We start from the raw sequence: 12,705 nt of genomic DNA, 5'->3' as shown, positions 1-12,705 counted from the left end.
TCGCCGTGCACGTGCTGAGCATCACTGTGCACGCACTGAGCCCCTCGCCGTGCACGTGCTGAGCCCCCCACCATGCACGTGCTGAGCATTGCTGAGCCCCCTCGCCGCGCGTGCGCCTCGCCTGCTCTCTTTGTTCGTGCTCGATGCGCGACACCCCTCGACTTTCCCCGCTCTCCATGGCTGCTTTTGAGCGCTGGTCTTGCCGCAGTCGCGGCGCTCAGCGCTTCACCCGGCAGCGGGGTCCGTCGGCAGAGCAGCAGCCCTCGCGGGCGCTGGGCTCGGGCCCCGCTGCAGCAGCGGCGCCCCGGGCTGCACGGGGCCAGGCTGGGCGCTATCAGCACGCACCCCCCCACGCAGCCTTGCTCTGCCGCGCTTGCAGACGCGGCCGAAACCCCCCAGCATCCCCCAGCCCRGCGGCAGCTCGCAAACTGTACAGTCGTAGCTGGGGAAACCTCTGCCTTCGCAAGGAGGGCTTTTGCCAGCCCTCCTCCAGCAGCAGCTTAACGTTCCCTTTTGGCTCCCCTTTTGGCTCGTATAGCCGAAAAGGAACGAGGGATCATCCCACGGCCCCGCGTCGTGCTGCTCTGCCCAAGCCGAACCGCGGGTCTCCGGGAGCTGGGGGCCCGCTCGGCCCCGCAGCCGCAGCCCGGGGGCCGCGCGTGCCGCGGGGGGCCGGCCCCCTCTTCTGCGCAGCAGCACTGCTCCGGCAGGGATGCAGGCAGTTGCCATGGAAACTCCTCATGCATCCTCAGCCGTGTAGCACCAGCACAGCTGGGCCCACGTCCGGGGCCCGCTCAGCCCCGCTCCCGCTCCCACGCCAGGGCCGCAGCCCCTCCTGCCTCCCCCGAACACGCAGAGGCGGACAGCAGCGTCGAGCTATTATCTCTTTAATGCTTGTTTTCAATACATTTGCCAAACCGTAACATCGTGTGCAACACGGGGGTGCGTGCCGGTGTCCGTACATCTAGCAGTGACAACCGCCGCGGCCCGGCGGCGCGGGCAGGACTGCAGCCCCGGGCAGGGGGCTGCGGCTCCCGCCGCCCCTCCAACATTAAAAACAGCTTCCAGCTAAGAAAAAATATATAAAGCACTAAAGGTGAAACATTCAATCCCCCCACCCCCCGTCCCCTAACACGTAGGACAATACAATCAAATGTAAAAAGGCCCCTGCGGCCACGAGCCGGTCCCCAGGGCTGGGGGCCGAGGGGCCGCAGCCTCACAGTGGCAACCACAGATAAATAAGAACCTCCCGCAGGAACAGTTTTGGTTTGTTCAGTTTCTTCTGTTTTCTATTTTTTTCTCTTTTCTTTTTTTTAAAAAGTCATTACAAAAAGAGCCAGCAAGGAGCCCCCTACAAAACTGGTTAGTGTTTGCCCTCGACCCGGGGGCCGGCAGGGACCGCGAGCGGAGGCAGAGCGCGGCCCCCGCTCCCGCGGGAGGGACGAGGGAAGGGGACGAGCCCTCGCTCCGGTGCCCGCTCGGCCCCTGCTGCACCCCCCTGGTCCCAGCTCAACACACAAAACCCCTTAAAAATTGCACGTGACATTTGGTTTCTCATCCAGCTACTCGAGGGCGGCAGGGGCCGAGGGGAGGGAGAGCTGCTTTCCGCAGCCCAGCCCGCTGCACGGGCCGGGCCGGGGAAGGGAGAGCCGGCCTGGCCCCGCGCCGGGCGCCTTTGCTGGCAGGGAGGGAGGGAAGAGCCATCGGTGCAGCGAGCTGGCAGGTCTCAGCTCAGCGGAGAACAAAGCCTCCAGGTGCTGCCCATGAGGACGAGAGGACAGGAGGGGCCGCGATGGAGAGGGAAGAAAGCACACAACTGCTCTTAGCAGGACCTGGAGGGCTCCTGTCCCCCCTCGAGACTCTTCCTTGCTCGCACCGGTGCCACAGACGGAGGAAACACGGACAGTGAGACAGATGGTGGTGTAGCAAAGCCCCTGCCCACCCCGCTCCCGGCCCCTTTCCCGTGGCGCCCGGTGGCGAGGAGTGCCGAGGTGCCGGCCATGCAGTCGGGGCAGCGCCCGCGGAGCGGGACGGGGCGGGGGGCGAAGCCAGGCGCTGTAGTGCCGGGGAGCAGCCGCCGCGGCCCGAGCCCCGCGGGGCCGGGAAAGCCGCGGGGCGGCTCCGCGGGCGGGCGGGCGGCCGAGTCGTCCTGGCTCGGCTCCCCCGGGAAGGGGGCCCGGCTCCCCCCCCGCCCCGGGAGGGCAGTAGTGGCTGATCTGGGTCCGGGGTAGGAACAGCAAACAACAAAAAGTTACCCTGTAAGTCGAGCACGGCTCAGGCTTGCTGCCTGCCGGGAAACGGCTCAGCACCGCAGCTGGACRCGGGAGGGGATGGATCCTGCCCCCCAAAGGCAGGGTCACTCCAGCCCCCCAGGCCTGCGGCGGTGCAGAGCGAGGAGTGCGTGGCTCCGGCGTGGGCATGCGCTAACCACACGGTGCGTGACGGTGCGGCACGTGTGGGTGCCGCGGGCCCCACAGGAGCCCTGCCAGTCCAGAGGGAGGGGACGACCCCACATCCTTCCTCCCCAGCAGACCCTTCCCCTCCCTCCCCTCTGAGGCTCAGCGGCCAGCACAGCCCTGAGCCATGGGGAGGAAGGGAGGGAAGGGGAGGCACGCTGAGGAGGAAGAAGGTGGGGATGAAGCCCATGCCACCTCCTCCTCTCGGCCAGGTAGGGTCACGCCACCACAGCTCTCCTCAGAACTCCACCTTGCAGGCGGGGAAGGTCTCATCCTGCATGGCCACGGTGCTGTTGCTGCCCAGCACCGTGATGCCCAGCTCCTGCTGCCGGTCGTGGGTCTCCTGGTACCACTCATGCATCACCAGTGAGTCAAAGGTGGGGATCAGGGTCACCTGTGGAGACACCGACAGCACCGGCTCACCGCCCCAGTCCAGCCGGACCCCTCACCCCAGCCACAGGTCTCCCCAGCACCGGGGCCCAGAGCTAAGTCATTTCACGGCCACAGCTAATGGACTTGTCTCACTTTGAAAGGGGCTGGAAACACTCCAGGGAAGCCTGTGGGGCATCTGCTCTCCATCTCCTCCCCTTATTTTCACCACATCCATCCTGCTGCTCCACAGGGGAAACCGAGGCACAGGGCAGCCTGCTGGGGGCAAGCCCCAGGCTCATGCGCTGCAGCAGCACAGGGGCTGTGCCCACAAGGACTCCCAGGTTGAAGGTCAGACCCTGGAATGGCTCTGGGGCAAGTCCTACTGGGCAGGGCTGTCTCAGAGCCACATCCCCCCGGGGCCCCTCTGGGCTCACCTGGATGTCGGTGCCCCACTGGTGCTTGCCGGTGAGCAGGGCATCCAGGATGGTCCGCATGACGCCCTCCTTGAGGTGGTCGTCACCGCTCACCACGTAGCAGAGGGAGCGCACGCGACGGAAGAACTCCTCGTCCACCGTCCGGGCGCTCCACGAGCTGGGTAGGTAGGCCAGGTCCACGTAGACGGGGGGGCCTGGAGGGGCCGCGGCCCGCGAGCCTGCGAGGACAGGGATGCAGCGCTGTGGGCCGCGAGGGGCAGYCCCAAGCCACCCTTGTCCCCAGGGCACTACGCGCACCGCACCCCAAACCCTCAGACCGCGTCACCCCAGCAGCGGCTCCGAGCTGCTCCAGTATGGGGAAACCAGAGCTGCCCCGGAGCCAAAGCCCTGCTCCTGCACCAAGATAAACCCAGGAGCAGCCACAGCTCGTAGCCCCCTCCCTCCAGCCCCACGGGGACCCCAGGCCTTACCTGCTGGAGACGCCCTGCCAGCTGCTGCCAGCGGCCTGGCTCCAGCGCTGCGGGCGGTCCCAGGGGCACGGGAGTCCCCAGCTGCCCCACCATAGGGGCCTTTCCTGTCCCCAGGAGGCAGCCTGGCCTTGTCCCCAGCGTCACGGGCCGAGCTCGCGGGGCCCCGGGCCTTGGAGCCCAGGGTGGAGTGCTTGGGGGGTTCGGCTTTCGGGGCGGCGGGTGCCGAGCCCACGCGGGATGGGGTCCTCTTCACCTTGCTGGGGAGCTCCTTCTTCCCCGAGCGGATCTGGTCGGCTGGCAGGGCCTCAGGGTCCACCATGCAGATGCCAGGCTGGGCAGGGATGGGGCAGGGGTCCTTCATGGGGGCTGGGAGCGGGTCGCGGGCCCTCATGAGGCCCCGGGCAGGGTGCTCCRAGTCCTCATCCGACTCCAGCCCGTCAGCCAGGATGGAGGGGCAGTCCTCGGTGGCCGGAGGGACGTCAGAGTCAGAGAGGGTGGGCAGCGACTCGCTCACGGAGGTGGGGGGCGTCTCGCCCCCCGGCTTGCGTGCCTGGCTCCGGCGCTGCGCCAGGGGCTGCGCCATCTCCTGCGACAGGTCGCTGTCCGACAAGTCCCGGGGGCTGACGTTGGCGGAGGGCGACCGCTCYGACTTGGGGTGCTCGAACTCGCAGGGCGACACCAGGCACAGGTCCACGTCGTGGGGCGAGTCGGAGCGGCGCCCGTGGCGCGGCGGCCCGTCCCCGTCCGCCCGCTGCGGGTGGTGGCAGGGCCGCAGGGGCAGCGACAGCCCACCCTTGGCGGCCGCAGCGTCCGGCTCCGGGGTCAGGCTGGCCCTGTGGGGCCGGTTCCCCCCTTCTTCCTGGGGGGACTCGCTCACGGGGGGCAGCACCTGCTCAAAGGAGACGGAGAGCGACTCGTCCACCTCGGTGGAGTGCGGGGACCCCACTTCGGCTGGCAGAGAGGGGGTGGTGATGGTAGGGGACACATCGGGGACGTCGTCCTTGAAGGGGCTCAGGGAAAGGCAGCCCATCTGCTTCTCCTGCGAGGAGCCAGAGCTGTCATGCGAGGCTTTCGCCGCAGCCGGYGGCCAGGAGTTGGGTTGCTTGTTGGCGTTGGTGCCAGCACCCGGCTCCTCTCCTGCCTCGTCCACCGGGGACTGGTGGAAGGGAGTGTGTCCGGCACTGGCAGGCCCCGAGCTGGCTGGAGACATCATCTCTAGAGTCTTCTCCTCGGAGCTGCCGCAAGGGTCCTCGCCCCCCTCTGCGCAGTGGTTGAGCAGCCCAGTGGGCGTGAGGTCGAAGTTGACGCTGCGGTCGCTCTTGGGGGTCTTGGCCAGGGGTGATGGGGGGCCAATGGCTTTGAAAGGGCTGCTCTCGAGGTAGCGGAAGCGCTGGGGGCTGTCGGGGTCCTCCAGGCCATTCTCCATGCAGCCCAAGTCTGCAGCCCCTGGCCCGGCGCGCACCCCGGCCTCCCCATTCTCCAGCGGGGATGGCTCCAGCTCACTCTCTGCCGTGGTGATGCCTTCATCTGTTGACTCCTCCTTCTTCCTCCCTTCCGCTCCTGGTGACGCAGCCCCCCGGCCTGGCTCAGCCTCTGGCAGCACGTCCTCAGGGGAGGGGGACTTGGAACTATCCAATGCCCCTGGCTCCTTCTTGCTACCCGCCTCCTTGGGTGCTTTGGCCTTGGGYTTCTCTGGCTCCTTCTTGAGGGTGGATTTCTTGATGCTCCCAGTCTTGGCCAAGGGTTTGCGAGTGTCTGGGCCTGGTGTTTTCCGGGCTGGGGGTTTTGCAGCCCCCTTATCCTCTGCCTTGCTGTCCTTCACATCCTTTCGCAGTGTTTCAGCCTTCACTTCCTTCTTCACTGTCTTCACCTCCTTCCTGGCTTCACCCTTCACCTCAGTCCCATCTTCCTTCTTCACTGGCTTCTTCTCCTCTTTTCGGGGAATAGGCTCCTTCTTGGGCACTGTTTTCTCCTTACTCACCTTTGGTTTYGTGTCCATTTTGAGCTTTTCCATTGAGGAGTCCAGCTTGGCTCGAGCATCCTTGGTTCTCTCCTCCTCTGACACTGTTCTAGTAGTCTCCCCCAGTGATCTCGGTTTCTCCTTGGTCCCTGACTTCACCTCCTTCCTCTCCGTCTTTGGAACTTTCTCCTTTGGCACTGGTGTCCCAGCGTCCACCAGACTCAACTTGGAAGCAGACTTCAGGCTCTCCTTGCTCTCTGCCCTCTTCTGCTTGAGCTGCTTCTCAGGCTGGGGCACAGACAGCCCTTTCAAGTCATTCTTGGTGACCACAGGGTGCTTAAGGAACTCCAGGTGCTTCACCTTCTCCAGTCCCTCCAGGATGCGGGCCTGTGGAGTGCAACCAGGGAAGAGGACCCGGATGATCTTCTCGGAGGGATTGACAGGGTGCCAGACAAGCAGGGCGCAAATGGAGGTCAGACACTGCAGGGGCAAGTCCTGTTCTTTGGGGTAGCTATTGCCTGACCAGTGCTGCATGAGGAACTCTAGCTCCTTGGTGCCCTTCACAGGGTTCAGGACGTACATGTCCAACCGGCCGACCCCCATCTTCTGGAARAGGACAGTGGGCTCCACGCGGGGGCTGCTGTCCCGAGCCAGTGGATTGGGGCGGATGCCCAGCTTGTCCAGGTAGTGCAGGGTCAGGGCAGCCTCATCACAGCTCTTCAGCACCCGGGAGTTGCCCTCAATGTCCTTCAGCTTCTCAGAGGCGTTGAGAAACACAACGCCCAGCTCTGGAGAGATGAGGTTCTTCGCCCAGTCCCCATTGCCCTGCGAGCCCTGGGATGGGTCCTCCTCCAGCTCTGCCAGCTTCCTCTGCAGCAGGCTGTTGACACCAGGCAAGCTGTCAGTGCCTGCGTGCGTCACCAGGATGGAGTCAATGCGGTCCAGGTGCCGGACCAGCTTCCAGAAGGATGACTTGGGGTTGGAGCCCCCATTCACCAGCACGTTGAAGCCATTGACAGCAAAGAAGGCTGAGTCCCCTCTCCCGCCCGGGAAGATATAGCAGCAGGGCTTGGAGAGCTTGAGGAAGCCGACCATGGTGGGGGGCTCAAGGAGGTCAAAGGGAGACTGTGGCTCCAGGGACTCYGAAAGATACTCCACGAACTCCTCCAGACCCTCCATCTCTGGCAGGATGCAGCCTGGGTTGTATCGCAGCTCAATGAAGTCCTGGAGGTTGTGATGGTCCAGACCCGAGTCCTTCCACTCTCCAAAGTCAGGGCAGCTGATGGTCAGCCTGGCCTTGGCAGAGGGGTCTGCAGAGCTCAGCATCTCTCCTACCTGTGAGGGCACAGGGAAAGTCAGAGCTTCAGGCCCTGGTCACCTCATCCTGCATGGGGCACCCAGGCTGGGCAGCACCTTGGGCTCCCATCTGAGATGGGGCAGCCCATAGGGAACCTCAGCCCACCCTCCCTTAGCAAGCACAGAGGAGCTGGGGGCTTCCAGAAGCCCATCCCCTGCCGATCGCTCGGTGCTGGATGCAGGCACGATGCCCACAGGGTGCTGGTGCCTGACTCGCACCCAGCCCCAGCTGGGGCTCAGGAGCAGGATGCAGCCGAGCCCCCGCAAGCTGCTGTTTCCCAGCTCCAGCTCCCTCCCAGCCCCACGCTGCAGAGGGAGGAACGTGTCGGCCACGAGAGGCAGCGCGTCCGCCTGCAGAGCAGACGGCAGAGGGCTCAGCAAGCCTCTTGCCTCACTCCACCGCCGTGCCCGGCTCCCTGCGGGGACGCTGGAGAACGTGAGCAGACAGTCGCTCCGCCAGCGCAGACAGCGCCAGACTGCAGCCTCCCCTCCACCCGTGTCCCCCTGCACACCAACAGCCAGGCTCGGGGACTGCGCGCTCAGCCCAGCCCCAGTCAAATCCAGCCTCGGGGAGCAGGGGGGGGATTAAGGCAGCTCCTCCTCTGGGCTACAGACACCATTTGCCAGACAAGCTCTCCCTCCTGGCTGCAGGAGAACAGGGAAGCAGGGCCCTGAYGGCCCAGCACCGCACCTCCTTGTCTGTGAAGATCTGGATGAAGTCCCTCAGCGAGAAGCAGCCCGTCTGCAGCATCAGCTCCCCCGTCTCCTCCACGCAGGGCCCCGCGAACACCAGCAGCTTGTGCTGGGACACGTCTGTGATGAGGTTCCGCAGCTGAGGACGGGAGGGAATGGACGTGAGGACRTTGTGTCCCCACCTGGATCCCATCCCACAGCCCTACCCCACAAGCTGCTCTGTGCAGGCTGGGGTGAAAAACGACACACATCCCACACCCCATCCCATGCTCTGGATCCCCTCTGCTCACCTCGTCGCACAGGGACTTATCCGAAGGGTTGAGCAGCACCAGGGTCTCCAGCACATCTCCCCGGTGGTGGAGGGTCCGCTGACCTGCGGGGAATGAGGGCTGACACCTGGCCCGGCACCACCTTCTCCAAAACACTAAGGACCTCGAGGGAGAACCTTGCAGTTTGGCTGCCCCATGGCTGGCTCAGGCTTGCCCCACCTGGAGATGAGGGGCCAGYACATGGCCAAGGTGGTGGTGGGGACAAAGCCTACCCACTCCTGCTGCACAAGAGGGACAGCCACCAATCCGCTCCTGGCCATCAGCCGGACACTGCAGAGGCCAGCGGATCTGCTGAGCTGTAGGACACGTTTCCTTGCCTCCTTCCTGTCGCAGGGAGGGGAGGAAGAAGGGGCTGGACAGGCTGGGGCCATGCCCTCCTCTCCTCTGTGAGCGGGGCTGCATCACCTGTGTGCTACCTGCCCACCCAAGAGCCACGGCATGAGCCCTAGGCACCCACCGCAGTCRCAGCACTGCATCTGCCCGGACCAGGCAGGCAACAGCTCCGCTCCCCAGGGAGTGAGGAGGAACCCAGGCRTCCTAGCTCCAGCCAGGCCCTGACCCCCCCTCCCCCAGGCCCAAAGAGGAAGCCTGGAGAGCCCACGGAGACCTGTTCACTGCCCGCAACAGCGTCCTGCCCTGGGGTGACCTTCTGCCTGCACGGGGAAGACAAGGGGACGTGGCGGGGAAGACATCTTCCAGAGCAGCATGTCCTCAGAGGGAGAAGTGGAAGCAGCAACTCCAGAGGGCCAAGGGCAATGGCCTGTTCAGCAGCTTCTCGGATACACTGCCGTGGGAAACCGCAGCCCTCCACACAGCCGGACCCCAAGGAGCACCACGCTCCCAGGGCCAGAGCCGGCGGCGATGTCCCATCTCGGGCTGGGCAAAGCTGCCTGGAGGACGCCAGCTCCGGAGGGGAACGGTCCAGCCTCATGGCACGCGAAGGAAGTGGCTTTGCCATAGGCAGGGGCACGTGGGGATCACGGGGCTCAGTCCTACTGCCGCCAGCCTGGCTGGCCACAGCCCAGACAGGGCCCGAGGGCTTGGGCAGCCAGAGCACACCAGGATCACTTTGCCCTTCTGCCCCRGCAGCACCTCCCCGCCTCCCACGAGGAATGGCAAGAGGTTTGGGCTCCAACACGCAAAGGAGCAGGAGACCGAGGTGGTTCCCACTGCAGAACCTCGTGTCTCCTTGCGTGACCCCCAACCAAACCACCCTCCTCCCAAAGAAGAAAGGTTCCCCCAGAACTGGGAGCTCTTTTGACCATGTTTCCAAGCTCCAGAGCCAGTGTGTGCAGTGGGATTGGCAGGGAACACCGAAGGAGAGGTGGGCTCCCGCCCTGGGGCTGCCTCGAAGCATGAGGGAGAAGCTGGTCCCTCTGATGCTCCTTGCAGCTGGGGGCACCCGGGCAGGCACCCAGCAGGACGACAGGTACCGCATCCCCTGAGGCCAGGCCAGCACCAGGGCAGCTCCTGCTTGGCGAAAGCAAGCAGCTCCACAAGGCACTAATGCACAGATTTCGGGCAGAGCCGATGAGCGGGGAGTCCTGGAAGTTGCTGTTCCCCCGACCAGAGCCCTGGWGAGGGGCTGAGCCCAGGAAGGGCCCTGCAGCTTGGCTCGGGCCCCCGCTGAGCCGGCCRGAGCCTCCGTCACCCCCACGCACCAGCCACCGGCTGCAGCAGCTGCTCGGCACAAAGCAGAGTCTGTTCCCGGCTGYGCCGGGGGCGGTGGGGACGGTGCCCACCCCGGCACGGGCTCCGGCGGCTGCGGGGGCTGCTCACACCTCCTACCCCTCAGGCGCCGCCGCAGCATCCCGGCACGGCCGGCTCCCACGCCGCGCTGGAACAAGCCGGCCTTTCTCCGCGATGCACCCGGAGCCGCTCCAGCCCACGAGACAAGGGTGGGAGCAGCCAGTCCCGGAGACRCTGTTTCATCCCCAGGGCAGACCTTGATGCTCTTCCCAGCCTGCGTCAGCCCTGGCCTGCCTCGGGGGACACCCCAGCTCCCCGCATTGGTGAGAGCCAGCCTCGCTCGGAGGAACAGCGAGGGACATGGGCAGCCCGGCCAGGCACGAGCAGCTCCCCCAGCGAGGACCTGTCCTGAGGCCTGGGACAGCATCAGGGAGGGAGCACGCAACCAGCTCAGCACAAAAGCCGTTTTATAGACACGGCTAAATGTTTGCCCAGCTCAGCAAACAGCAGCCAGCGAGGGCAAGGCCCCAGCTTGCGGCAGCGCCGCAGTCACCTCACTCGTACCCCATCCCCTCTGGAGAYGCATGAATTAAACACAGCCATCGGGTCAGGCGAGGACCCTGCAGACGTGCGCTCCAGCCCACGCTCACTCTGCGACAGAGAAGGCACGAGCCCGAGCGTCCTTGGCGAGCCGGGTGCATCKGGGGCCACGGGGTGCTGCCTCCAGCAGGCTCCAAAGGCTCAGCTCCAGCCGGGAAGAGGCAGGGGTTCGCCCCGCTCCCAGACTCACCTTTCACGATGCTGGAGAAGGTGGCCGAGTGGCGGGACACGAAGAGCTTTAGCTGTTCATCCAGGTTGCAGGCTGTGAGGTCGATGTCCCAGGAGCGGATGCCTGCGAGACAGGGCGGGAAGGATCAGCCCCGGGCGCGAGGGCACGCAGGAGGCGCAAGGCACCAACCCTTGCCGGAGAGCTCCCAGTGCCCAGCCGCTGCACCCTGAGCCACCGCTGCACCTGAGGACGTGTTAGCACCCATCGTCCCCGTCCCCAGAGCACAGCTGGCATCGCCACTGCCCAACCTCAGCAAGCCGCAAGCGACAGCGAGCGCCCAGCCCTAGTGCTGAGCGCACRAATGCCGGGGGGCCCGTGCCCCATGCTGGCAGCCCCCTCGCCGAGCCGCAGCACGCTCAGGGGCCAGGCCTGCCTCGCATCACCACCTCCCTAATCCCTGGCATGGCACCGGCTTACGTAAGACCCAGGCAATCCGGCTGAGCCGGGGATGCTGAGCAGCCGCTGCAGCTCCCGCAGCCAGCGCTGCGCTCCCCACCCAGCCGCAGCGGGGACCGTCCCCACCGCSTCTGCTCTCATCCCCCTCCTACCTCCCTCTGAGCCTGGGGGAGGAGAGCAGGGGGGCAGCGTTGGCCCAGTGCCCCCAGCTAGCGCGTGGGGCCTTTTCACGGGAGGGAGCAGAGCTGCCCCCACCTCCCCACGGCTGCAGGACGGACCCTGGACACAGCCCCAGCCCCCTCCCCAGCTCAGCGCCTCTTGCTTGCTGCGGACCCGCAGCGCAGGCCGAGCCCYGGGCTGCTTTGGCCGGGCCGCGCTYGGCCGGAGCGGATGGGTCCCCAGGCGCCCCGCACGCGGCTTTCCAGGATGTGAGTCAGTTCGCGGCCTCCCATCGACGCCGGCAGCCCTCAGCCTTCCCCAGGGCGCCGTTCCCAGCCCAGGCGAGCGGCCGTCGTGCTCATGCCAGCAGGACACCCCCAGCACCGACCCCACGCTCAGCAGATTTCCAGACTCCGCACTGCTGTCCGAACTCTAACAGGATGCAGTGGGGCAGGGAGACGGGGACTGCGCTGTGACCCSTGGCACAAGGCTGACGCCACCTCCCCGAGGACTCCCGGAGAYGTAGCCAGCTGCCAAGGCAGACCACGGCAGGAACACCTGCAGCAACGCTGCAAACGCCAGTTAAACTCCCGAGAGCGGACCCAGTGCCGAAATCCAGGCGCAGCCAGAGAGATCGCAGCACTGSCGATCCTGCAGCTCCCGGCACGGGCGCTCCCGGTGCCGCCAGCCCAGCCCTCCCCGGGGAGGCAGAGCAGCACCCGGTGCTCGCCCGTGCAGGTGCGCGGCTTCCCCGAGGCACGCACCTTGCACGGTGACTCACGGCTGCACGGGCTCTGCCAGCAAAACCCCGGCCCCTGGGGCAACGGCACCACCTTTCCCTGCACCTCTTTCTTTAAAAACAGCAGTTACGGGGTTTCACTGTGCTGGAGGATTCGGAGGGCTGCACGAGCCTCCGCACACCTCTGGCTCCTGTCAGACACCGAATACCTGGCACGGGTTCGCTCCTCCTTCATGCAGACATCTCTCCCTGCACCCAGGGCAGGAGCCTGGAAATCCCTCGCCACCACGGGACAATGCATCAGCTGCAAATCCCCAGGGATCCCGGCCCCAAAACCCCAGCAGCTCCCGTCCGGCTCTGCCGCAGAGCCGGGCTCTTCGTGCCGCAGAGCGGCCTCGCACGGGGGTTCACCGGGAGCTCGGCTGCCGGCACCACCGGCRCGTTGGCCCATCAAGCGCGCCGGAGCCATTCCCGCCCTCCCTTCCTCCCCAGCCCGCCGAGCGGTTAACGGTCCCACAAACCGGCGGGCAATGGCGTAAGAGACGCCCGGGCACCGGCGCGGGGGCAACGCGGAGTTGCACGCGCTTTGCGCAACGCGCTGGGTGAACACTGGGGCTCCGGCCCCGCGYGGCCAACGCCGTTTTCCAGACGGTTTCCCAAGCAGCTTTGCCTCCTCCCGGGCTTTGGGCCTTCCCGGGGCCGGCGAGATTTGGCCTTGTCCTCGCGGGGTGCCAGGGACACTGGCAGCCCCAGGGACCCCCCAGCCCTGCGGGGTCCCGCGAGGGCCGGAACGGCACTGCCCCGGACAGGGTTCCCCACGGTT

General features: G+C 66.1%; 1 protein-coding gene across 1 annotated transcript; it reads right to left on the bottom strand.

The window, feature by feature from the left end:
• Window positions 1-871: 871 nt before the first annotated feature.
• On the bottom strand, window positions 872-10,793 carry MAP1S (microtubule associated protein 1S). Its single transcript, XM_085311445.1, has 7 exons — window positions 10,772-10,793; window positions 10,550-10,675; window positions 8,032-8,114; window positions 7,740-7,880; window positions 3,733-7,027; window positions 3,263-3,480; window positions 872-2,850 (listed from the first exon to the last, which is right to left on the bottom strand). The coding sequence occupies exons 1-7, from the start codon at window positions 10,791-10,793 to the stop codon at window positions 2,695-2,697; spliced, it is 4,041 nt and encodes a 1,346-aa protein (XP_085167571.1). The 3' UTR covers window positions 872-2,694.
• Window positions 10,794-12,705: the final 1,912 nt, after the last annotated feature.

This window comes from Rhea americana, unplaced genomic scaffold, assembly GCF_003343005.1.
Source record: "Rhea americana isolate MKP2758 unplaced genomic scaffold, rheAme1 scaffold_341, whole genome shotgun sequence".
In the NCBI taxonomy this organism is placed as follows: domain Eukaryota; kingdom Metazoa; phylum Chordata; class Aves; order Rheiformes; family Rheidae; genus Rhea; species Rhea americana.
Note: the sequence above shows the minus strand (reverse complement) of the source record. Positions and strands in the feature narration are given on the sequence as shown.